At 51.7% G+C, this 26,461-nt stretch overlaps 1 protein-coding gene across 1 annotated transcript in view; it reads left to right on the top strand.

The window, feature by feature from the left end:
• ADCY5 (adenylate cyclase 5) overlaps window positions 1-26,461 on the top strand; it is a 136,109-nt gene extending 109,648 nt beyond the window's left edge. The window contains exons 12-21 of the mRNA XM_039843212.1: window positions 877-964; window positions 7,051-7,167; window positions 7,545-7,709; window positions 10,557-10,732; window positions 12,558-12,587; window positions 13,562-13,694; window positions 19,334-19,597; window positions 20,622-20,826; window positions 23,669-23,793; window positions 25,713-26,461. Coding sequence (XP_039699146.1) covers window positions 877-964; window positions 7,051-7,167; window positions 7,545-7,709; window positions 10,557-10,732; window positions 12,558-12,587; window positions 13,562-13,694; window positions 19,334-19,597; window positions 20,622-20,826; window positions 23,669-23,793; window positions 25,713-25,841 — 1,432 coding nt within the window. The 3' untranslated portion in view covers window positions 25,842-26,461. The remainder of the gene's footprint in view (window positions 1-876; window positions 965-7,050; window positions 7,168-7,544; window positions 7,710-10,556; window positions 10,733-12,557; window positions 12,588-13,561; window positions 13,695-19,333; window positions 19,598-20,621; window positions 20,827-23,668; window positions 23,794-25,712) is intronic.

Below are 26,461 nucleotides of genomic sequence, written 5' to 3'. Positions count from 1 at the left end.
TGTGGTGTGGTGTGCTGTACCTCAGTCAGCCCCTGCCCCAGGAAGAGGCCAGTGAAAGGTCCCAGCTGGACAGTCACTTGCAGCACTTTTGTCTGAAGATTCTGGCCCACAGGAGACATTAAGATAAAATTGCCTGCGATCTGCCTCCGAAAGGAGGGGCAGCAGGAGGTCCTTGAATTTTTGTTGTTGTTGTTGAACTGGTTAGGAACGGGAGAGCAAAAATTGAGCAGGACTTGTCGTGGGTCCGATGCTGTGAGAAGGGGACAGGATTTAGGGGACTCTGTCCTCTGAAGGGACACATTACTGCCATTTTTTGGATTGGCTTGTTGAGCTGCTGACAAATGCATGCCTATAAATGACGGCTGTTTATCAAATCAGTTTTCAGCTTTGATAGCTACTTAACAAGACTTGGAGTGGCTACTTGGAGGAAATGACCAGGTGATTTTTAAAATGTGTTCTTCCAAGCTAAAGGAAGAGTCTGTGGATAGCTAAGAATTAGGCAAAGTATTGAGCAGGTGTCACCCGGATCTCCATTCAGTGCCCTGTAGGCTGCTGCTCCCCCAGGAAGGTGTAGGAAGGTGGGGAGGGCAGGAGCCAAATGGTGGTGGAGGAGGGTCCTGAACCGGTTCCCGAGGCCCTACGAGCCCTCCTCAGTGAGCCAGGGGCTAGAAAAACCTGGGTGGGGTGGGTGCAGGGAATACGGAGCGACTTCTGCTTCCTTCACAGGGGCTCTCAGAGCCCCAGCCCTCTAGAGCTGTGAAGATGGGCACTCGGAACCTGTAGCCTGCTCACTGGGCAGGCTGGGAGAGACATCATTCGTTCTGGTCGTCTTTCAGCCGGGTCCACCCAGAATCCCCACCTCCTCTCTTCTTCCAGCTCCATGTTCATGTTGAGTTTCTACCTGACCTGTTTCGTGCTGCTGACCTTGGTGATATTTGTGTCCGTCATCTACTCCTGTGTGAAGGTGAGTCCGACTGACACCTGAGCTCTCGATCACCATTTTCTCTTCCTTCCCAGCCAACTGGTAGGGGCTCTTTCTGTAGCCTGAGAGTCCCACTTGGGATCAGGGGTGCATGATGCTGGGTCACAACTCTTGACTGGCATTAGCAGCAAGCTAGACCGCAGGGTGGTAGTTGGTCCGTGGAGCCTCATTCATATTGGTTATTTTAATTAGCCTTTGTAGATCCTTGCAGGAAGAAGGTAGTGTCACTGCCTCTTCTGTCTGTCCCCTTGGTATCGGGTGGGATGGAGAAAGGGTACCTAGCACAATGCCTGGCATGAAGCAGTGGTCAATAAACATTTGCTGAAAGAATGAGGTGGAAGAGGTCTCTGAACACCCCTTCAGTGTTCTCCTGTGCCCTGGAATTGGCCCTGGAGGGGACCGCAGAGATGACAGCTTTTGAGCTGCTTATTATTGTAGATGAGGAGTGAGGCCCAGAGTGATTCACCATTTCAGACAGGGCCACACAGCTAGTAATGTGGGCGTAAGAGCCTGTTCTGTGTTTTTCTCCCATACCTCCTCTTGGGCATGATGTGTCTCCCAGCCAGCTGTGTCTTGTGTGTTGTAAAAATCACTCAGGGTCCCGTTTGCCTTGCCCACCACATCTTCCCCTCATTTTCTTCTCCAGTAGTTCAAGGATTCCCTGACAGGTCCATCCTCGTCCCAGAAAGCACTCTGTCCCCGGGCAGGTGCAAGTCCTCTCCAGCTTCTGCTGTAAGCATTTCTCTGCTCCTCCCTGACACTCAGAGCCAAGCCTCGGGGAGTATGTGTGGGTGGACCGGGCCCTGCCATCACTTCCTAAACACTCGGCAGTGGGAACCATGTTTTTCCCAAGGGATTGGACCTTTGTCACTTCCAAAATACCTTTTCTCCACCCTCCACATGGAGTCCTTCATTAGGCTGTTAACTGTTCAGTCACTCTATGGTCAGAGTCTTGATGTACTCTCACAACCAGAAGGCCTTGAGAATCATCCAGTGTGGTGCAGCCTTCTGCCTGAGCTGGTATAGAAGTGGACGCCTGGAGAGGGGCAGGGCGGGCCAGGGTCACGTAGCAAGTCGAGCTGCGTGCTCAGCTGGGTGCTTTGCTGCATCGTAGGGGTTCATCCTGGTTGCCTTCCTCTCTACCAGCATCTTCCTCAAGGCTCTGTGTTCAGTTGCCTTTTGCCTTTTGGTCCTCCCTTTCGTTGTCAAGCCTCCCCAGCAACGCTCCCACTCCAGCCTGCTTTTCCATAGTGGGCAATCGCAGTCCCACTTTCTTCATCTCATGGCCATAAAAGCACACCATGTATTCACAATGGGCAAAAGGTGGAAACAACCCAAGCGTCCATCTGTTGATGAACAGATAAAGTGGTATATGCATACAACGGACATTACCTACCCGTCAAAAGAAATGAAGTTCTCACACATGCTACAAGATTCATGAACCTCGAAAACGTGCTAGGTGAGAGAAGCCAGACACAAAAGGACACATACCGTATGATTCCATGTAAATGAAGTATCCAGAATAGGCAGATTTGTAGAGACAGATAGTAGATGAGAGGGTACCAGGGACTGGCAGGAGGGAAAATGGGAAGTTACTGCCTACTAGGTACAGAGTTTCTGTTTGGAGTGATGAAAGGGTTTTGGAATCAGATAGCAGTGATGACTGCACAACTATTTGTGATTATTGCCACTAAATTGTACACTTAAAAATGGTTAAAATGGTGACTTTTAGGTTTTATATATGTTCTACCACAATAGTCATAACAACCTACACAAAAAAGCACACCGTAGCTAAAAGGGCCTCTTAAACATTCTCTTTCTGGACCCCCCCCCAAAATCTTTTCTCTCTTTAAATTATAAACTGAGGCAAAGTCATTGTTTGTTTGAGGTTTCAAATCAGAATCAAAGCTATACACGGTCTGTGGTTTTTAAACTAGAACCTAGATTTCTCTCTTTTCTGTTAGCTGTTTTTTTCATTTCCCCCAAACAACTTGGACTTCCTTTCTCGAATTGTCCATATTTTAACCTTCTCGAAGAGAGAGATCTGAGTGAGTCGACGTAGTCGCCTTCGCTGTCTGTCGAGGAGCTTCTCGGACCCTTTCTCCCGGGAGGTTTTCTCGTCTTACTTACTGAGCGCTGTGACTGCCTTGTCCTCTTGAGCCCGTTTGATCTTCTCCTGATACAGCTGGTCCAGTTCACACACAGCCCTAGCTTTCTTGGTGAGGCTAATTTGGTGCCTTTGTCTTCCTCTTGTCCCAAAGTCCTGGTCTCACTTCCAAAGAGCATCAGTGCTGCCCTGGGCCCCAGAGCTGCTTTTTTTTTAGAGAAAACCATACTGAATCACTCCCTGCCATCACACGTGGTCCACAGACTCAGACAATCTCAGATTGGAAAGGACTCGTGCAGTGAGGCAGCCCAGATACCCACCTGAGGCTGGACTTTCTCTGTGGTAACCCTGTAAGCAGTGGGCAAGCCTCTGCTTGATCACCTCCAGGGATGGTGAGCTCACTCACGTCTCCCGAGCACAGCCCCTTCCTTCCTTCCCTCTTTGGCCAGCTCTGACTGTTCCATCAGTCTCACTGTGGCTTCTGCCCCAGCGTCCAGTGAAGCAGCCCACGCCTACCCTTGACAGTGCCGGCACTTTTGCCACCTCCACCCAAATGGGTAGAAGAGGGTGAACCCCTCTTTTCCCCACATGCTGACCTGGGCCTTCTGTCTTTACTATGGCTCATTAGCACATCCTTACTCAGACTTCTTCCCTGCAGTTTGGGACTTAGGTACAGATAGGCCCAGAAGGAGTACTCAGCCACATAGTTCTCTGCGTGTGTGTGTGTACACGTGTGCACAAGTGCATGAGTGTGTATGTTTAAATCTTCCTCATCCTCTAGGCTGCTGGCTTCCTCTTAGCTTGTATCTTGCTGACCCCTGGGTCCCAATTGTCTGAGCTTTGGAAAACTATGACCAGAGCTTCTTCTAGGCTCTGTCTGCTCTGTGCAATCACCAAAAAACCTCCTCTCTTCTCCCCACAGCCTGAATATGGCTAAGTCCCACCTCTACTTTCAACCACTCCACCCTGACTGCTGCCCACATTGTCTCTAATAGGTCTTCACTCCCAGTACCTCTTACCTTAGGCATCTTCTACCCTGTGGGGACTTAGGAGTCCCACACTCACCTTTCCACCAACATGCTCAGGGTCACATTTTGTCTATTAGGGAGAAGTTGTGCTGTTACCAGGCACGTGTTCAGTGGCTTTTGAGTCAGGCAGTCTAAGGTCCGGCTCTCAGTCCTGCCTCTTCAAGCTGTGTTGCCTGAGCCTCTAAAGTGGCTCATATTACATCTGATTTACACATGGGAAGAATGAGGCTCAGAGCCAGAAAGTAGAATAACTAGGATCTAAACCTAGATGGTTCCTGACTCCAGAGCCCACAGTCCTTCCCCTCCAGGACACTGCCTTTATTAATACGTCCAGTTGACCCCTGAGAGGCCAGGTGGTGAGAGCAGTGATGTGAAGCCTACTTCGGCCCGCTTTGTTTGGCCTCTGAAATTTTCATATCTTTTAAAATACTTTTGTGAAGTAGGAGCTACTACTTTTCTCTCTCTCTTTTTTTTTTTAGCTCCTTGTTAAAAAGGCTGTTTTCTTAAACATTTACCATCAGATATCATCACCTTCTTTTATCTCCGCAACACCTTGGCCCCACACCAGGGCCCCAGGGAGGTCATTGATTTGCCTGTGGACTTTCAGAGAGGCCAGGATCAAAACTATCCCTCACCCAGTCATGGTTTATTATGTCCCCACTCCTGTTTTTCTGTAGAATTGATTCGAATTAATTAGACTGAGAATTTTGGTTTGGGAATTTTATAAAATTGATTCTTTCTGAGCTGTGATTGTGAACAAGCTTTGAGTGATTGATTTGCACACACAACCCTGCTGTAAAAAAAAATGCTCTCCAACGTCTGCCTGCAGCTGTGCTGCCGCCCCACAAGGAGCTCTGTCCCAGGTGAGCAGTTTTATCATCCACAGGCAGTTAGTGAAGGTGCATTTAGGGTCAACATACAGATGAACTTTTGATTACAGGAGATGAGACACTCTACAAACAGATACCAGGGCAGTATGTCAAATCTGGAGACTTCGAAAGCATCATTTCCTGAGTTCTTGCCGAGGTTTTAAAGTTGAGTGGGTCTTTTTAAAGGGTGGCAAGGGAAATCGGCCCGTAGCAAGCCAATACATTTAAGAGTCAATCCTTCCTAAGATGTTAGAGCCACATTCCAGATTGGATTCTTTTTTTAAAGCCTGCAGGTCTTCTCCTAGTCTCTGGGTGGCCCCTATGGGGCTCCCGGTCCCACGTTCACCAGGAAACCCTCTGCATATCCTGCTCCCCAATCATTGGTGATTGCAGAATGATGAAGGAGGCCCTTTAACTGATGGATAGGGTGATCAGAACTAAACTGATTTAAGCAACATGGGTGGCGGGGGGATGGAGTGGCAAAATGTGAAGCAGGCAAAGATTAGAAACCATCTGTCATGTCAGAGTGAGATCCTGATGTTAGTGCCAAAACACTTTCCCAGCTGTGAAAACAAAAATTCCTTTAATAGGAAACAAGTACTTTCGTTCTTATTGGCAACATAGCTCTTTAAAATGTGAATAGTAACTAAATTTTCTATAGAATCTAACAGCTTACAAAGCACTTTTAAATGCATCTTCATAGTCACCCTGGGAGATAGATATTCCCTACTTACCAATAAAGAAACTGAGGCTCAAAGCTGTTAATGACACCCCTAGGATCAGACAGCTAGTAAGAGACTGAGCAAGATTTTTTTTAGTAAGTGCTTTATTGGAATATAATTCACATACCATAAAATCCACCTTTATAAAAGGTGGATGAAATTATAATCCAGTCATTTTTAGCATATTCATATATCTGTACAACCATCGCCACAGTCTAATTTCAGAACATTGTCATTATCCCCAAAAGAAACCCCAAGCCTATTAGCCGTTCACTGCTCATTTCCTGCTTGCCACAGCCCCTGGCAACCTCTAATCTACTTTCTCTCTCTATGAATTTGCCTGTTCTGGACATTTTGTATAAATGGAATCATATAATATATGGCCTTTTAAGATTGGCTTCTTTTACTTAGCGTAACATTTTCAAGGTCGAGCCATGTCACACCATCACGTAACCGCATTTTATTCCTTTTTATGGCCAAATGATATTCCGCTCTGTGGACATAGCAAATTTTGTTTATCCGTTCATCAAATTGACGGACATTCAGGAAGCTTCCACTTCTCTGGGTCTGCCAGCTTTTTCTTTAGTCTAGGCTGGTTGGGAGATGAGGAAGACGTGGTGGACGAGGCCAACTGTTCCAGCTTTGGTAGAGTCCAATCGTTTAATTACCCAAACCACAGTGGGTCTTTGAGTGGACATATGTTTTGTCTAGCTGAAGGAAACATAGGGACAGTTAGGTGTGCGATGTGGCATATCCATGAGCATCCTGCTGAAGTGGGCTCACTGAATTCACTTGTCCAGAGCCCGCCCTCCTGCTCACGTGCCGCTCCGCCCCCTTCTCACCAGCCCACCCCTTCCTCCAGATCCCAGGCCCTCTCTGAATCCTCAGACCCACAGTTCCCCCTGCCTCTTCCAGGAAGCCTTCTGACCCTCCCTGAGAAAGTTCTGGGCCCTCTCCATGACTCCTCAACTGCCACCTTCTGCCCCTCCCTGATTGTGACTCTGAGCTGCTCAGAATTCACATGGCGGGTACATTTTTCCTCAGCTTTTCTGTTGGGGTCAAAATAGTATTTTTCCTTCTTCCTTCCATCCAGCCTCTCTCATCCGTGAGCTCCCTGGGTGGACCCGCTCCTGGCCAGTGCAATATCTGGGCTGCTGTCGGCCTGGGAATAGTAGTGCAGTGGGGTGAGGCTGGAGGCTTGCACCCCGGGAGGGTGCTCAGGAAGGGTCCTGGGGTTATGCTGGTGCTGGAGAGAGACGACGGCGGAGGGAGGGCTGGTTCTGTGGTGGTTCGTGGAGTGCCCGCTGAATTCTGTTCTGTCTCTCATCTCCCCACCCCACAGCTCTTCCCCGCCCCTCTGCAGACCCTCTCCAGGAAGATCGTGCGGTCCAAGGTGAACAGCACCCTGGTTGGGGTGTTCACCATCACCCTGGTGTTCCTGGCAGCATTTGTCAACATGGTGAGTAGCAGCACCTCCCCAGCCCCAAGGTGAAACCCTGTGGAGCCCACAGCATCGGCTGGGTAGAATCTCCACTAGAGTTCTTCCTCCCCGGAAATCCTTCTTTAGGTCTCACCTCGGGTCTACGATCAGATGTGATTCCTCTCATGGCTAGAGGAGCCACAAGGACTAGGGCAGTCCCAGGGGACTTTTAGGAGCCCTGCCCTGGGCAGTGGATATACCTTGCTGGGTCCTCAGCCTCTTCCAGGCTCCTCTCCTGTCCCTGGACAGAGTCAGGCTGCACCTGAGACAGAAAGTATATGTGCACTCACTGCCCTGTGGAGGTGGGCTGCCCTGGCCTGGTCCCCGAGGCTGACCTTCTCCTCCCCCACCCCCAGTTCATGTGCAACTCCAAGGACCTATTCGGCTGCCTGGCGGATGAGCACAACATCAGCACCAGCCAGGTCAACGCTTGCCACGTGGTGGAGTCGGCCTTCAACTACAGCCTGGGTGACGAGCAGGGATTCTGTGGCAGCCCCTGGCCCAACTGCAACTTCCCTGAGGTACTGGGCAGGGAGAGGGCTGGATGCAGCTGGAAACCCTGCCACCCCAGCTCCTTCTTGTCCTTGGCTGCTCTGCAAGAGTCAAGGGCCTTTAAGCTCACTGCTGTTCCAAAGACCTTTCCCAGTCTTCTCACTCCATGTGCCAGACACCAGGGAGAGAGGCCAACCTCCTCAATATAACATAACAACAATAATAACATAGCTGTTATTTATACAGCAATCACCATGTGCCAGGCACTGTGCTAAATGCTTCACATATATTTACTCATTTAATCCTCACAACTCTATGACATAGATACTATTATTATTGTTATTATCTCCTTTATTCAGATGACACTAAGGCACTGAAAGGTTACTTGCCCAAGGTCACGCAGCTAGTAGGTGGCAGAGCCAGAGCTCCTACCAAGGTCATCTGGCTCCAGAGTTTGTGTTCTTAACCCAAGGGTGAAGCTGTTTCTAGACCCTTAGCTTGGGCAGCAGACCCCAAATTGCCTCAGGAGAGCCTGGCAGAGCCCCCCCTGCTGTGGGTCAGAAAGTAGGGAGGGAAAGAAAGGGACTGACATCAAACTCACCCATTCAGAATGTGCAATTCGGTAGCCTGTAGTATAGTCACAAATTTGAGCAGCCATCCTCATAATCTAATTATAAAACATTTTCATCACCCCAGAAAGAAATTGCGTACCTATAGATTATTGGGTTGAAAAAATAGCGCTGGGAACCCTTAGAGGGCAGCATGTATTAAATGCCTATGGTATGCAAGCTGCTTCATTCACCTTGCTTCGTTTTCTCAGGGAGCGGTTTTCGAGTAAGCAGCAGGCCAGGCTTCCAACCCAGGGCGGCCACTCCATGCACTGGGTGGTTTCCACACCCCAGGTCCCTGCCGAGGGCTCACATGAAACCTATAAGATTATGACAGTTTTGCCCTTCTCTGGGAAGAGTGTCCAAGCTTTCATCCAATTGCCAAAAGGCCCATGACTCAGAAGAGTCCAGAACTGCAGTGAAGGCCCCGCAGGCTGTCACAGTACTGGCCTTCCTCCCGCTCACTGGGAAGGAGCTTGATCCGTCTCACCTGTATAGACGGGGCGAGGGAAACTCAGTACAGGGCAGGGCTCTGCGGATGCTCACTAGACCATCTCTTCTCCTCCACCTGTCCCTGGGCTCAGGCCAAGCTCTCCCTCTCCCTGGGTGGCCATGCTCCTCAGGCAGCCTGGGGCGAGCAGGCTGAGGCCTCACAGGCACCCACCCCTCACCTCCCCGCTGTTCTCAGATGCCCCCTGCTCCCCGCCTCTGTTCCTTCTCACATCTGGCCGAGAGACCAACCACAGGATCTGCTGCCTGAAGCCTATTTGCTGAGAAGCACAGGCCGTTTTGGTCTCATGTGTCTCCTGGTGGTTGTTCCATGGAAGAAGCTGAGGAGTCGGGGAAGAAGGCCTGGGGAGGGCCTGTTCTAGCTCCTCATTTGTGAGAGATAGGCGGTCTCAGCTGTCAGCCCTCACCAGCCCCACCAGTTTCGGGCCTGCTAATCCATGCTGGCTACAGCTCCAGGGCTGACCGCACCCCACCGCACGGTGTCGTTCTGATTGGCCACCTTCACAGACCCTGAGGCCCTTGGGAGACAACAGCATTAAGCCTCGGCCTCCTGGTTGTCTGGGCCCTGTGTCTGAATAGGAATCCAGGCTAGCTTTTGGGATCCCCTGCCTCATCCCCCAAGGACGGGTTTATTATCCTTGGGGCTGAATTATCTGGATGTACCCTCCCTATTCCTTCCTTTGCCCCGGTTCCTGGTGGTGACTCGAGGCTGGTCCCTCCCCTTCCAGTCACCAGGGGCCCTCTGCAGTCCTTTGTGTTCCTAAAGTCCTGGGGAGACAGAAGGTCCAACCTGGGAGCCACCCCCACTGCCAGCCACTGCCATTTGGCCTCCAGCCCAAGGCAGACAGTAAATAGTGAGTCCCCATGTCTGACTCAGAAATAATGATGCTAAATTCAAAAGAAAAGACAAAATAATAGATGATGAGATGTCTAGAATTAGCATCAGGGATGACAGAACAGAAGGAGACCTCTGAGACTGTCTGGTTCGGCCCCCTCAGTTGTTTGAGAAAGACACTGTGGCCCAGAGGCCAGAAGGGGCTCCCCCAGGGTAAATATTACAGGGCCACACTCTCTCATCTAAAGCCTTCTGGGTCAGATATACTTTGGACTTTGGAACTTTTCAGATTTTAAAAAGGTTACCTCACACCCCCCAGTGTAGTCTGGGTAGCATGTGATAATGAAACAGTAATACTTCTGAAGCAAAATGTATGAATAGTCTCAGGAAGCAGGATAAAGATGATAATTAGCATCATGTCAGTTGGCTCAGGTTTTGCCACCAAATAAGGTCAGTTTAGGTGTTGCCACCACATCAGTAATGAAAACATTTTCAGTTTTCAGAACTTCGGATTTAAAGTTGCAGACCAGGGGCTCGGAGCCTGTGCTCCCCACTGTGTCAAGTGGCTTCATCTTGTGTAATCATTACCGTGAGCCTATGATATAGAAGGTTTTGCAAATGGGGAATCCGAGGCTTAAACAGGTTGAATAGATGGCCCAAGTCACACAAACAGGAGTCAGGATGTAACTAAAGTCTGCCAGAGCCTGGATCCGTGCTCTAACCACTGGGCCCTACTGCCAGTCCTGGTCAAAATCAGCCTGGATCCCCACTTTCTGATTCCTAATCAGGGCCCTTCATGTTACATCAAAAGCTTACATCAGAAATATCCCCAGAAAGGCTTCACCTGAGGCCAGCTCAGGCTGGATGGATGCTCGGGGTGGTTGGGGCCCGGGCACTGAAGGCCTGCTGCCCTCTCTCCGCAGTACTTCACCTACAGCGTGCTGCTCAGCCTGCTGGCCTGCTCCGTGTTCCTGCAGATCAGCTGCATCGGGAAGCTGGTGCTCATGCTGGCCATCGAGCTCATATATGTGCTCGTCGTCGAAGTGCCCGGTGTCACACTCTTTGACAATGCAGACCTGCTAGTCACCGCCAACGCCATGTAGGTGGCACCCCCTTCAGGCCCCAACGTGGTCTGGGGCATTGCAGAGGAGGGACGAGCAGGAGTCTGGGGTCCTAGGCTGCAGGGGGCTTGCAAGAGGAATGTCCTGTTGCTCCCCAACTCTGACCACCTAGGCAAAGCACCAGTGTCTTGTTTCTTTCCCCCTCTCTCTTTCCCAGCAGTGGGGGTGGCCTCAGGGCGACTAGGTCCCCTGTCCTTCTGCCTCCAATTTCCTTTCCTACTCCAATTCTGACCTCAGGCCTCAGTGAATTGTTCTTTGCTTGTCTAAAGCAGCCTCTGAGGAGCTATTTTCATCTAACTCCAACTGTCTGTGGCACCTCAGGCCCAGAGGGGTCAAAATAGCAAGGTCTGTGGGAGCAGAGGAGCAGTCTTTGTCGTTCGTGGGCTCTGTGTCTCGCCTTGAGCCAGGCGCTTGGACGTACATTATCGTTTTCCATCCTCATAGCAACCCAGCAAAGTGGGCAGGACAGCCATGGAAGGCTGGGTAGTTTGTGCACTGCTCAAAGGCTCCTGCCTGTGATGGTGAGTGGTAAAGTTCCACGGTCCACAGGTGGCAGGTATAGATGTTGTGCCCTAGGCTAGCTAGCTGGCAGTCAGCCTGGCTGTATAGCGACAGATGTCAGATTCCAAGGGAGGTGGCTTCATGAGGGGAAAGACCTCTGGCTTTGGGTTGAATTAAGTTTGAATCTCAGCCTCAGACACACATTTGGCTATTTTTCCCGAACCTCATTTTCCCCCAGTAAATTGGGAATAATAATACCCAGAGTAATAAAATGTATGTCAAGTACCTGATACGTAGAACACTTTTCTTCCGGTCGCCATCCCCCTACCCGACACGCACATCAGGAAGTACAAGAAACGTGAGTGACAGGTCTGTGTCCCCTGAGAAAATGCAGCAAACTTGTGCTTTCTCCGAGTTAGAGGAAGAGATCTATTCATCTATCTATTTATTCGTTCTAAAGTATGTATTGTGGGCCTACAATGTTCCAGGCACTGAGCTAGGCAAAATGAAGGTATAATGAAGGATATAAATTGGATTAAAGGAAGAACCTCTTGGCAGCAGTGTGGGGTTGTGGGCAGATGACAGGGAGGCATCGTAGCATCCGGAGTGGTACAGGCTGCCGTCCTGAGAGGACAAGGAGAGGGAGGTGGCCTGGGCCTTTCTACCCATGGACACTGGCGGGAGCGGGGAGCTTTGCCTCCTCATTCTTACCTGCTCTTCCTTCCAACCCAGCCTCTCCCCTCCTCCTGCTGAAGTAGCAGCAGAGAATGAAGGTCATTTCTGGGTTGGGAGACTCTGGCTTGGCTCTAGGGCAGCACTATGCAATAGATAAATAATGCCAGCCACATATGTAATTTAAAAATTTTCTAATAGCTATGTCAACAAGGCAACATATGCAAGAGCCACAGATGTGCACTGGCCACATTTTAAGGCTCAGTAACCACATGTGCTACCATACTGGACAGTGCAGGTGTAGTGTTCCTCTCCTCTGGATGGCAACAAAGGGGTGGGAGAGGTGGGCAGGCTTCTGCCCAGGTAGATACGCTGGGAGGCCCCAGGGTCCCAGGGCTGGGCGATTTGTGGTCATGGCGATCAGATGCTAGTGGGACTGGGCTTTCGGCATGCCTCCCATCCTGAGAGTATCCTTGGATGAGAGGGGCGCTGGGGGCAGGGTGAAGGAGCAACAGCAGTGGGGGCAGCAGTATGGGACAGGGGGGTCAGAGCAGGGTGGGAAGGCAGCCGGCACGGAAGCTGCCGATGCAGAACAGCGGCCCTGAACAGCCTCCCCACTCCTGTTCACAGAGACTTCAACAACAACGGGACCTCCCAGTGGTGAGTCGATGCTCTTTCTCCGAATTTTCCGTTACAGCCTCTTCCTGCCCTTGGCACAGAGCAGCCAGGGCCAGCAGAGAAGGCAATGGTGCCCAGGTGGGAGGGGGCTTTGTGGCACAGTAGGCAGTGAAGAGGGAGGCTGGAGGGGGCAGGGAGGCCCTCCCCTTCCTGGGAACCATGGAGTCCTCGTTGGGAGAGGCTCTTCCTTTCCTTTATGATCCCCACCGCCCTAGATGATCCACAGACTGAGCAACCGGGGTTCTTGGGACCCACAGTTCATTCCACAGGCCTCATCTTAAAGCCTTTAGCCTCAAGATCTTCCCAGGAGTGTGTGTGAGACCCCAGGCCCAGGAAAACAGAATCGGTGCCTCCTTACCTTGGAGGAAAGGAGCAAAGGGGTGTGTAGGGTAGGCCCTGCATGGGGTCTGCTGCTGGCCAGGAGTCTACACAGCACTGAGATTTGGGCTCTTTGCTAACAGAGGGAGCAGTGTTTGGGGTAGCTGCTTTTATTAGGACTATGTATTTAAAATGTTAACAGAAATATAATTAGACAATAATAGCTCCCACTTTTGGAGTCTTTACTCTTTTGTCAGGTATTATAAAAGGGATTTTGTATACAGTATCTTTAATTCTTAACCACAATCTTTGAAATGTGGGCATTGTTATCCTACTTTACAGATTAGGAAACTAATATTCAGAGATAACTTTGGGATTTGCTCAAGGTTGCCCAGAGACTTTTCTTCCAGAGGGAAGCTCCCCAGTGATGGAGGGTAAGGCATCAGGAGAGGAGTAAGGGCTGCTGAGCTGCAGGTGTGGGCAAGGGCGGAGAGCTGCCAGCCAGGAAGGCACACCTTGGGCAAAGTTTGGGCAGGAGGGTGAGGAGAGGGAGGTGCCATAGAGGGAGGAAGACAATAGACCTGAGGGGGCCTTGGAGTCTGCCATGAGGTGCCAGGGCATCTACCTCCTGCCCGCAGCCCTGAGCACGCGACCAAAGTGGCGCTGAAGGTGGTGACGCCCATTGTCATCTCAGTCTTTGTGCTGGCCCTGTACCTGCACGCCCAGCAGGTGGAGTCCACCGCCCGCCTCGACTTCCTCTGGAAACTGCAGGTGGGTGGCCCAGGGCCTGGAACTGGGGTGGGGGAGGCACCCAGGCCCTTCGTGAGTCAGTGAGTCCATAACCTGGGCTGGGCTGGGCCTTAGTTCTGCACTGACCAAGTGTCCTTCTCAGGCTTTGTCCCAACTGACTCATGTCCCATGTCCCAGAGAGTCTGCTCCCTGCTCTCTGGGGCCAAGAGACAAAACCCCAGAGCTTATCAGACGAATCCAGTCTCAACAGTGCTGGGGCTCCGATGGGCCCAGGAGATAGGCTCTTAAGTCATAAATACCGTATGCATCCAGGCAGGGGCAGAGGCGGTGGGGTGCTAGGGCCACAGCTCTGACCTGTGCTGGGTGCTGAGGGAGGGCTGACATTCAGCTTCATGCTCTGCACCCTGAGCCTGTCCAACTAGAGGACGGAATGCCCCTGGACCACACCCACAGGGTGCTCCAGATGCTAGCAGCAGCCCCTGTGGCCCCTTGTTACCTGGCGGGCCACCTCAAAAGGTCCAGGAGAGAGTGCCCAAGGGCACTCACTGTGAGAAAGCCTGGTCTTCTATGTAGGCTGCCTCAGACCTGTTATTCCAGCCCAGCTCCGTGCAGGACATAGCCTAGCTTGGCGTCCTTGCCTCCGCTGGCCTGGCCCCTACGTCCAGACCTCTTCTCCAGCTCATCTGCAACTGGCTTAGACTTCCTCCATCCTCAACTTTTTATTAACATTGAGATTAAAATCTTCAGGCTGGGGCGTGAGGCCCTGGAATTTCACTGGATGCTGAGTGAAGTTGGGGCATAGGGTTGCCCTCCTATTGGGTGTTTTGCAAGATGTCTGGCTGAGGTCCCCAGTGGGGTCTCCAGTGGGGACACCCTGGAATCAGGAGAACATGTTTTCCTTTTGGAATGCTCCTGAGAGGCCCCGGATGGGGAGGGACCTTGGGGACATCTAGTGTGAGGCTGCATATGTCTCTTCTCAGGGAGCAGCCGCCCAGCCTCCTCCTCGCTCTCACCCCGCTCCCAGGGGAAGCTCCTAGGAGGCCCCAGCTCTCTCCTAGGGGCTGACCAGGCCCTGTGGGACCTGAGGCCAAGGTTCCTCTGCTTTGCTTGCACACACCCTGCCTCCCCCGTGAGCCCCCAGGAAGCCCGTCCCAACATAGTTGCTGTGGTGCGACTGAGTTGTGTTGCAAAGACCTTGATAAAGCGTCGGCAGCGAAGGAAGGGCGAGCCTGCCACTCAGCCTCTCTGTGACATGCTGCCCCTTCATGCCTAGTCCCCCCAGTGCTATGGCAACAGCAGTTTTGTCTCAGCTCCCAGCCAGGTGCAGCCTCTGGAGCTTGAAGGTGAAGACCTGGATGAGCCACACACAGGGCGGTTGCCAGCCTCTCCCAGATAGCTGAGTCCTCCCAGCTCTCAGCCGGGTTGGAACCTTTCAGGCTCGAAACAGCCAGAGTAGCAGGGTCTGTCCTCTGCCACAGGAAGGGGTGTGTTGGCCTCCTCCAGGCCCCTGGGTCTGAGGCCTCGCACATAAGCCCACGTCGTTCTGTTGCTTCCAGCATCCCTGGGCTATAGCCCGGCCGCCCAGTAGTGCTGAGGTTGTGGGGAGGTTTGGGGACCAGGTTGTTCTCAGTTATTCCCCTGCATGTCTTCAGTCCCAGAGGCACTCGTGTTATTAGTGTTCCTCTCCACTTGTAGCCTCGGAAACAGGTTAGTTCCACTGCTTGACCTCTTCTCCCTGATCTCCTCCCTCCCCGTGCCCGTGCTCCCCCCTCCCCGCCCACCACTTCTGTCTTCTTTTTTTGGTGAGGAACTTTTAAAAAGTAGTTTAAAACCTACAGAAAATTACAAGAACAGTATAAAGAACTCTAGCTGCCCCTTCACCAGATCCCCCCTTTTCTCTCCATTTGCTCAATCGCCTCCCTTCTGACATGATGCCCCATCACCCCCAAATCTTCAGTGTCTACTTTCCAAAAGCAAGGACACTCTTTACCCCCACTCGACCTCCCCATCAAGAAAGCACCAAGCACCAGTGTAGCACCATGCCTCCCACAGAGTCTATTCAAATCTTGCCGGTGATCCCGGTTCTGGCCCGGGGCCCTATCCAGGTGTGCACCCTGCTCTCTGCATTTAGCTGTGTCTCCGCAGTCTTCCCTCGCCTTTCGGTCCTTGCCAGTCTTAAAGAGGGCCTTATTCTGTGACCCTCGGCCTAGGTCCGTTGACATTTCCCATGTCCAGCTTCAGGCCACGCCTTCTTGGAGGAAAGCATGGACATGGCGTTGAGCCCTCTCGGTGCATCGCACTGGAGACTCCACTGTGTTGACCTGTCCCACCCCCGGAGACGTTCATGTTGACCTCCCACTCAAGTGGGCATCTGCCAGCTTTCTCCAGTGCCAAGTCTCCGTCTTCCCCTTTGCATTTGATTAGCATTTTGTGGAAAGGTAGTCTGATATTACACCAATATGCTGATCCTCAGCAAATCTCCGCCCACCAGTCCGAGCATCCATTGCTGACTCCTGCCTTCCAGGTAGTGATGACCAATATGCATCCTTTCTTCCAAATTTGTTAATTGGTATTCTGCTTTAAGGAAAATCCTCCTTCTCTCCACTTATTTACTTAATCACTCATTTATCTATATCAGCATGGACTCATAGATCCCTATCAAATTCAGTGGGTTTTAATCTGCACCTCATTATTTTAATGCTTGAATTGTGCTGGGTTTGTTTCTTCAAGTTGGCTTCTGTGTTCTTTGCCATGTCTCCATCGTTCTTTGAACATTTTTTTTACCTTCTGGCATAAGACGATGTCTCGGGTTCATCAGGTACTTTCCCTGCTCCAGCCCAGGAATCAGCGATTTCTTCAAAGAGCCCCAGTTCTTTTTAGTGGATAACGGTATTTAGAAACCAAGATCAGGGAAGTCATTGCGCTCACTGTTCTAGGTCCTCTCTCTGGACAAAGCTAGGAAGTATATGTAAGTGTAAATGAACACGTAAGTAAACGTGTATACACACATGCACATGTATGGATATTCCTCCAACATCTCTGTTGATACTTAAAACCACGAGTATATATCAGTACTTCCATTTCAAATGCGACACCTTGGGCTTCTTTCTAGCCTTCTCTCCTTCCCTGCTTACAAACGTCTCTGGCAGTGAGAGACCTAGCTTTCGTTATCTTTCATATGTTTACTCATTTGCTCAGTGGAACCAACCTCCCAACCCCTCCAACCCCTTTTTTTGCTATCTCCCCCTTCTTTACTTCCCTGTTTCTTGTATGCTGCGCATGCCACATGTAGAACCCCTTCCTCTGATCATTTTGCTTCCTCACGCACCGAGGGCTGTGCACAAGGGAGGGAAGGAAGGGAAGGTTAGAAGGGAAGAGGCTGGACCTGCTCCCCCCGCCCCCATTATGAAAATAATTAAGGTCTGTGTACATGTGTGTGAGTGTGTGGATGAGCATGCCTCTACCTGCTGGTGCGTCAGCCTCTGTACCCTGCAGCTTCCTGACAGGCTCATGATTCTTCCATGTCCCTTCATCTCCCATCCTTCTCTGAGGCTTTGAGGACAGAAGGACAACATCACATAAATACCAGTTACAGACACCTGACTGCAGGTCAGGTTTGGTCTAGTGCTCCACCCCTATTCTCACCCAGGAGCCCATTTTGCTGTTAGACTTCTGGTCACGGTGGGTGGGTGGGTGCTGACAGGGAGGTGGGGAAGCCTGGGGTCTTTAGCTTCCTTGAAACAGCTGCACAAGGACCACCCTTACCCTCAAGGCCCCCTCCTGGCTGAACCACTGGTCTCAGTTCTCAAGGGGGAGCCCACTCTTGTCCGCCTCCAACAGCACTAACGTTATTAAGACCAGCAAGAGGCTGTGGACCCCTGAGCCTTCCTGCCCAGCTGGAACCCAACCCTGGAAGCATCTGGCTGTGTTGGCAGCTGCCCAGCATGGCTTGGTGCAGGGTTCCCCAGATGTGGCAGAAGCATCTGGCCAGGGCCTGGGGACTTGGCCTCTGTTCCCAGCAGTAGCCTTGTTCCCAGTATTCCTGCCTCTCAGCCTGCACCGCCACTCTGCCTGACACTTTGGGCAGTTGCTCTCTGGGAAGGGCACATGTCACATTTCTGCCACCTGCTGGGCTGGAGTGTCCCTGATTCCATAGGCATGTGGTCTCAGCAGGCAGCAGGTACAGGACTGTGGGCAGCCTGGTGCATTTGCAGAGGCAGGTGGACCAGCTAGGTCTTCTCCATGGGATAGTCTTTGAGAAGTACAGGGATTCCAACTTCAGACTTCTCCCTCTGGCACACCTGTTCCAGAGCTAGGAGCAGGGGCCTCTGATTTATTGGGAAAGAGGTGGTCCAAGTGTCCCACCTCATAGGAGTAAAGGCCACCTGGGCTGGAATGCCAGGGAAGGGAGAGAGCTCATGCCCACTGGACCTACCTAGCCTCTGAGAGTCTAGGAGCTTCCTCAGGCATGACCCCCATCCTCAAGGCCATGTTTCTAGTGGCTCCAGGAGTGGCGAGCTGTGGGTTCTCTCACCTTAGGAGCAAGACCGAGCCTCTGAGCCTTGGCGTCCCTGAGATTTCTGCCTCCCTTGCTGGACCCAGGTCCTGTGGCCTTGGGTGGGTGTGCCTGCTGCTTCCTCACAGGCAGCCACCACCCACCGGGAGAGCCAAACCCTGAGAACTAGTCCTGGCCCTTTTGGAGGTTCTAGTTGCAGCCAAATAGAAAGCCCTCCACATTTAGTTGGGGAAGGCCCAAGTAGGCTAGCTAGATCTTTTAAGCAGCTCTGCTAATGATCCTTTCCCTGACCGCCTTACCAACGTGGTCACTCCCAGTTAAAGGGGCCATTTTGTTCACCATCAAGGGAGAGGAAACCAGCAGACGCCACTCTGTACCCCTATGTCCCATGAACGCTCTGATCAGGTGGCTTCTTGCACGCCTTGGCACAGGATTACCTCTGTGCTTCAACCTGTGGGCCACTACTGGCCTTTTGACTCAGGGATTCTGCATTGTCCCTTTAACTTGGAGGGTAAGTGACCACAAACCCCAATTGCACAGATCTAGGATCCAAAGTAGTGGAAAATGAAAGTCAGAGGCACTGTCCCTGCCCTGCCCTGCCCTGGGTGGCACCTCAGGACTCTAGCACCTCCTGGCCTTGCCTGGCTGCATCTGGCCGTGGGGTCAGTCTGTTAAAGTGGTCCTTATCAAACTGCTTTTCTGATTGTGTTTCTTGCTATGAAGAGAAAACTGAAAAGTTGAGGAGCACGTGGGTAGCTGGCGGGCCGTTTGGGGTGTGGTCTTGGACTATCCCTTTAATCTACTGCCTCATTCTAGTCCTAGGCAGACAGGATCCTTCCGGGCCCCGCTTTGGGAACTGCTTCCACTCAGGAATGTCCTGCTTCAGGATCAGCACTCTCATGTGTGTCACTTTCTAAGAGGCAGGCGGGGGAGAGTTAGATACTTACAAATCTGTCTCTTTTCTGATGGTCAAAGCAATAGCTGCTCTTTATAGGAAGTGGGAAGTAGAGGCAGCAGAGAGAGGCTAGAAAGCTGGGCACTTGTCGCAATCTCGGGCACATGCTGGCATTTAGGGGGATCACACTCTCTTTTCCTAAGTAGCATGCCACTCGCCCCCTCCCTCTGACCGGGTCCTCTGTCCCAGGCCACGGAGGAGAAGGAGGAGATGGAGGAGCTGCAGGCCTACAACCGGCGGCTGCTGCACAACATCCTGCCCAAGGACGTGGCCGCCCACTTCCTGGCCCGTGAGCGGCGCAACGACGAGCTCTACTATCAGTCGTGTGAGTGCGTGGCCGTCATGTTCGCCTCCATCGCTAACTTCTCCGAGTTCTATGTGGAGCTGGAGGCCAACAACGAGGGTGTCGAGTGCTTGCGGCTGCTTAATGAAATCATCGCCGATTTCGACGAGGTGAGGAGCGGGGCCGGGGCACTTGGGTCCCTGGGGTGAGAGGGATGCGGAGATCTGATGCCCCCTTTCACCATCGCCAGATATGAGCAGTGATGTCAGGAGTCCTGACCTTGGTGTCCCAAGCACTGTCATAGGCACCTTGCAGATATTACTTCCCCTATCATGTTACGGACGAGGACACTGAGGCCCAAAGACGTGAAGTGTCTTGCCTCGGGCCACTGCCAGTAAGTGGCAGGGCTGGGGTTTCAGCCCAGGCTGTTTGAATTTGCAGTCTGTGCACCTCAGCTACCCATCGAGGCCCTGCCTGGCTGACTTGCCAACCACTCCCATCATCCACCATTCTCTTGCCACCGAGGATCCCAGGCTGAGGGAGGAGGCAGGACAAAGATGCAAAACCCTGAACAGTGGAGGCAGAAACAAAGTCGTTGCTTCATATGTGTATCACAGCCTTGTCGAGCAGCTAATGTGCGCCAGGCACTGGGGATCCTGGGAGCTCACAGTGTAGGGACGACCCCAGTGGGAACCCAGAGCCTGGGGCATGGAGTGCAGGGAGGAGAGGGATGATGAAGCTGGGACCAGACAGTCTCAGAAACAGCCCATGGACCCCTGGGGCAGTAGGGTAACTGGAGTTGGCTGAAGTGGGTCTGGGCAGGCTTCCAGCAGATCTTAGAGATAGGAGAAAGGTGTCCCGCTCGAGAAGGCGAGGACGTTTCCCTGGGAGGGATGGAGATGTGAGCCAGCCAGGGGGAGATGGCCACCAGCCCTTCCTGGGGGCAAGAGATCCAGAAGTGACTAGTGACCTGGTCCCAGAGGCTCTCGCCGTGGAGGTGGGCCAGTAGCACACAGCCTCTCCACAGCAGTGAGCCCTGGAGGCCTGGCTCTGTCGGGAAACATCGGGGCTCGGCACTGAGTTGGTGATGGAGACAGGCCCACTGTGTGAATTGGGGCCACATTGCTGTACTTCCCTGCAGCCTTCAGTGCCCCAAACTTGGGGGTGACCCAGGTTTGGCCTCCTTCTGTCCAGATCATCAGCGAGGATCGGTTCAGGCAGCTGGAAAAGATCAAGACCATTGGCAGCACCTACATGGCTGCCTCAGGCCTCAATGATTCCACCTATGACAAGGTGGGCAAGACCCACATCAAGGCTCTGGCCGACTTCGCCATGAAGCTGATGGACCAGATGAAGTACATCAACGAGCACTCCTTCAACAACTTCCAGATGAAGATTGGTGAGCCAGCCTGGGGGTGCTGAGGGCTGTAGGAGCTCCCATTCCCCATCCCCCATCCTGCATCCGTGACCTGGTCCAAGCGAGAAGCTGAGATTGTAGTGCATCCCTGCCCAGGGGGGTGGGAGGAGCACCCATCACTCACAGCAGACTCCTGCTGGAGCCTAGAGGTGCCTCCTTGGTGTGTTGGTTTGTGGGCGACATACACAGGACACCCTCCTTCTAAGTTCCCACCTCACCCACTCATTGTAAAGGCCTGGTTGGACCCAGGCTGTGCCTGCCCAAAAGACTTCGTGAGGGATGCTGTGTGCCAAGGGCATGGGGCCTTCTGGTGGCTGCTTCACGGGCATGACAATCCCATTTATTTCAAGTAATACTGACTTAACGGCAGTGTTTTATTTAAAAGTGTTCCAAATTCATTCAGTAAAAAGGAAAAGCAATAAAAAGAAATATATTTACATTTTAAATGCAAGATGTATACATATGAAACAAGTCATTAAATTTGCAAATGCATAAAAATGTTAAACCTATATTCTACAAAATTGTTAGCAAAATAAAATGAATATAGTAAGGTATTTTTAAAAACCAAACATGAAAAGAATCATGTAAAATTGACAATGAAATGATTATTTCAATGTTTTAAAGAGTAATCTTGAAAAAAGATGGGGATTAGTAGGGTTATTGCTGAGCTCTAAGTGATTTCTGTGTGTGAGTACAATCTTCTAGGTGCTGTAAAACTTTCATAATCTGGGAGGAAAAACAATGAGGATGTGGTGATAAGTCAAGTTCATGTTTCATCCCTGGACTCCTCTGTCACATGCCTCCACCCTTGCTGGATGGCTTCGAGGGAGCTTTCTATATGCCAAGGGTGGTGTCCTTGGGTTGGGGCGGCTACGGAAGAGGGAGGGGATCAAAAACCTATATAATTTTTTTCCTTTTTTTTTTTTGCGTTTAATCCTGTTTTATTACCCCAACCTTTCATTCTGACAAGTTTCAGCTCTGCAGAAGAGTTGAAATAGCACAGTGAAAAACATCGGCATAGTCACTCATTTGTTCCATCCTACTGTACCCACAAAATGATTTCAGAATTACGACTCTGAATGGGCTGCTCCATAAAGTTTCAAAATGTTTCTTCGGTTCATTTTGTCCTTAGCATATATCTTAGCAAAGATGTCCAGGCTTCCAGTGAGTTATTTTTGCAGTAGAAACTTTGCTTTGTAGAGTGTTGCTGTCCCCTCATCTTAAGGATTGTAGAGAGAAAGAATGCTTTCTGAAAGAGACTTCTATTCTAATTTTAATGCATTATCAACTCTCTGGGTATGTCTCAAGCCATGAATGATTCAGATTTCAAATTCTTTTAAAAAGAAACAGTAATTCACCAACACAAATACTGGTATTTCAATCCTCAAAGGTAGCACATGAAACAGATGTCCGATTACTAACCATCAATATTGCGATCATTAATGGCCTTGGGAGACATTTTGTTCTGGCTGAGTGTTGAGATCTGGGCTTTTGCTGAATGAGCTGCTGTGTTAGCCTGGGGGCCCAGTGCTCAGAGGACTTTACCAGGTTCTCGTTTCGCACTGGCTGCTAGAAAGCCCAGACCAGAGCCAGCGAGGGGTCTGCTTCCCCCGATGTGCAGCCTTTCTTTCTATGGTAACTTCACTCTTGGTTTTGTGATATTGCCAACCTGTTTTCCTTGCATTTCATCTTTCCCACCTACATTGATTTATATTTTTTGTAAGCTGCCTCAACTTCTTCACTGGGCCAGGGCTGGAGATTGAATGACAGGTAGACCAGTAGCCGGGCAAGCAGTTGCGAGCCTTGTGTGGCAAAGTCCTCTTTTCAGACTCCAGAACATCTTCACTGGGGAGATGGGCTTTTGGCCAGTGAGTTGGACAGTCTACCCTGGAAATAGCACATGGGGTCAAAAGCTACACATGCTTTGCCAGGACCAAAGAGGGGGATCATAGAGGGAAGAGTTTTGAGGACTGATGACATTTCTGACTGCGGGGCCTAGGAGGCCTATTTGGAAGTTTCTGCTGTGCTTATAGTCCTACCTCTCACACAGAAGAAACAAGTAAGCAGCAATGAGGTTTAATAAGGCTCAGTGTGAGATAGACAGTTAAAGGAATATGAAGGAGCCCCCTCGGGCTGAGAGATAGGGCAGAAAATGTGTAGAGGATGTTGGTTTGGCCAGATATGTCAGGGAAAGTTCACCTGGACAGGAGGGAGGACATTTCAGGTGGAGAACCGACACAACAAAGGCTCAGGTGGGGCTGCTCAGTGTTGCCTTGGGTAAGATTGGGAAGGAGAACGGACTAGGGCAGAAGCGCTAGGAATGAGTCAGAGACCCGGTGGTCACTGCAGTATCCCTGCCCTGGCTCAGAGGCCCAGAGTAGGATTATTCGGAGAGGGAAGAAGCCGGGGGGTTAGGAGCTAGGTTCTAAGAGCAAGAACGGTGGCATCCCTGAAAGAACCAGAGAAGTGAGGAGGAAGAAAAGGGCGAGTTCTGGTATGTTGAGTCTGAATTGATGGTGAAAGCTTAAATGCCATGGAGAGAGGGAAGGCAGTTGGGTGATGCAAGAGGTCACTGGAAACCTTGAAGAAGGCAGTCTTGGTGATGGCCTTGCAGGAGCTGCGCTTTGACTGGGTTGGGAGGACACAGGGTAGGAGCAGAGAAGTGGGAACTGGAGGGTTAAGCACAGCCTCAGGGCGGGAGGGCCCGGGGTGTCTTCAGGCCAAGAGTCAGAGGGAGACGCAGCTGCATGTGGAGGGAGGAATGACGGTGAGGGTAAGCGTGGATCTCAGCCCGGATGAGCATGCTGACTTTTGTCCCCTACAGGGCTCAATATTGGCCCCGTGGTGGCCGGGGTGATCGGGGCCCGCAAGCCTCAGTACGACATCTGGGGCAATACGGTGAATGTGGCCAGCCGCATGGACAGCACAGGTGTGCCTGACCGCATCCAGGTGAGTGCAGGAGCACCTACCTCCCCCACATCGGGGGGCCTCTGTCTGATGCTAAGTGGCCATCCACAGTTCCCAGGAAAAATTTCTGCATCCAGATTTGAGGATGATGGTGTAGTTGGTGCTTGTGGTTGGTGTAGATGTCTTGGAAGCTTGGAGAACATGACTGTGTTTCAGGCCGTCAGTACCTTGGACAGATCTTCAGTCCTGTGCAAAGCCCTCTAGTGGCCACAGAAGGAATTGGGGGATATAGCCAGAGGCTGGCTCCCCATGCCAAGTCAGGAGTACTAATGCTACAACCCAGACACACAGAGGGGGCACAAAGATGGCCTCAGGGAGTAAGGTCTTGCCAAATGGAGCCCACAGCACTCAGGGCCTGGCTCAGGAGAACCAGACAAGAGTACTGGTCCCTGGAATGGTGACTCCACCAGCCCAAATAGCCATGGGACCTGGCCAGAGAGACCCAGAGACTTTTTCTTCTCCCTTCATCCTTTCCAAGCTGGTGCTTGTAATTACAAGGCCTGCTACTCTTTAGCTGATTTTCTTTGTTTTTGTTTTTGTTTTTTGTTTTTTGTTTGTTTTTCTCAGGTCTTTCTTTATTCTTTCTGCTCTAATCTGACAGCAGAGGGGCCCTGGACTGGGCCTTAGTCCTGTACCCCGCCCCCCTTTCCCCAGTTCCCCATAAGGCTGTGGGCAGGCCACTTAGCTTTCCTGGCCTCAGTTTTCCTAAGTGCTAATTGTGCTCTTTATGGTCCTTTGCTCACACTGACACTGCTCAAATGTCCCCTAAATTCTCTCTCCTATGGAGCCTCTGAACAAGGGGATTGGCCCTGACCATGGCTTGGGGCAGACCAGCTCTGCCCAGCAGGCTTTTGGGTGCTGAGGGGCCTGGCAGTATGTCCTTCTTTCACCTCCATCCCTGTGCCAGGGGGAGAAGGGACAGCAAGATGGGAACTGGAGGTCCTGTGCGGAGATGAGGAGAGAGGCATGTGTTTGCAAAGCTTCTAAGCCCACCCACAACAGGTGTGAGGGACTCTGTCAGCAACCACAGAATAACCCAGCACCTCCCCCTGCATGGGCTTCGCTGTTCACGGAATACACTTAACACAGCAGGGTCACCTCCCAGCAGTCCATCCAGAGATTCCTGGCCCCTTCCTCCCTGGCCTGGTAGCCGGGCTGGGCCAGGACACTCAGCAGGTGTGTTGTTGGTGGCTGGCGATACTTAGAAACGGCTCTTGGATCACCTTGTGAGGCATTTGTCCATACTGCTGCTCCTGTCAGTCCTGCTTTTCTCCCTCACCCTGCAAACGTATAGCGTAATCACTGAAGACCGCTGTGAGTTCTGTATTTTCCAAAAGCTGAAGGAGAGATGGGCAACGTGCTATGGAACTGAATCCGGCTCCGCTAGTTATTAGCTGTGCAACTCAGGCAAGTGACTTAGATTTTTTGAACCTGAGATAATTTTACTTACCTCATAGATTAGATGAGCTAAGCAGTGGTTCTCAAATTCTGTGGTGAAAAACCACTTTCTAAAAATATTTTTGATCTGTCACAGAGTGAGGCCTTGGTAAATACACTGGTCAGTGTGCTTGGTCAGGTTGCTATGAGAGCTCCTCCGTACTTCCTCTCGGCTTCTGCCCTTCTCTTATTATGGATGATGACAAGCAGGCCACAATTTTAGTAGCACTGAAATAGCACATGCGAGGTGCTTGCCACACTGCCTGGCATGGAGTAGGTGCTATCATCCTTCTCATCACTAAGAGGTGCTTCCACAGACAAGCAGTTATTAGTCCCCAAGAGCCCTAGCTGGGGAGATGCCACCTACCCTCTGTCAGAGACAGTCAGGCAGCTCCGCCTGATAGCAGACTCATGGCTCAGATCATCGATGGCCTGTCCTCTTTCCTCCTCTGCCTCCTCCTCAGGTCACCACGGACATGTATCAGGTGCTGGCTGCCAACACATACCAGCTGGAGTGCCGGGGTGTGGTCAAGGTCAAGGGCAAAGGCGAGATGATGACCTACTTCCTCAACGGAGGGCCCCCGCTCAGTTAGCAGCTGCCGGCCAGCGATGCCAGCAGCCTGGCCTCCATAGAAATGGAAAAGGCTTCTTTGTGTGCCGGGCGGGCAGGGGGAAGCCCACGCTCTAGCCCAGGTGGCCTGGCCAATGAGATTTTCCACTTTGACTCCAGAAGCAGCTTTTGCCTCTGCGGGCGGGCAGCAGCCTCTGTCCCAGGCCCTGGGGTGCCAGCGTCCTGCGAGCACCAAGCTGACCAAAGATGTTTCCCTCTGAAGAAGACGATGCTAGACCCGACCTGAATCTCGAGTTTTCTAACGGGTGCTGCTGCCGTGCGGGTAGAGAGGAGCGGCTGGCGTGTGGATCGGTGTGTGGCTGCCCCTGTGGTGATGACAGGGCTGAGGGAGAGGCCCCGGCCTTGGGGCGGGTAGGTGCGTGGCTCTGGCCCGGGGGAGCCAAGGGGCATGAGGCATCTGTTTTTCTACTCAAGCCTTTCAACTTCCGACAGAGGCTGGGCCCCTGCTCCATGGAGGGAGATTTCGGGTAGGAGTGCTGGCTTTGGAGGGACTGTGGTTTCCATCACAGTGCCCCTCTCACCTACACACACCACACACACACACACACACACACACACACACACACACACACACACACACAC

The sequence above is a fragment of the Pteropus medius genome, unplaced genomic scaffold, assembly GCF_902729225.1.
Source record: "Pteropus medius unplaced genomic scaffold, Ma_sr-lr_union100, whole genome shotgun sequence".
Classification (NCBI taxonomy): Eukaryota; Metazoa; Chordata; class Mammalia; order Chiroptera; family Pteropodidae; genus Pteropus; species Pteropus medius.
Note: the sequence above shows the minus strand (reverse complement) of the source record. Positions and strands in the feature narration are given on the sequence as shown.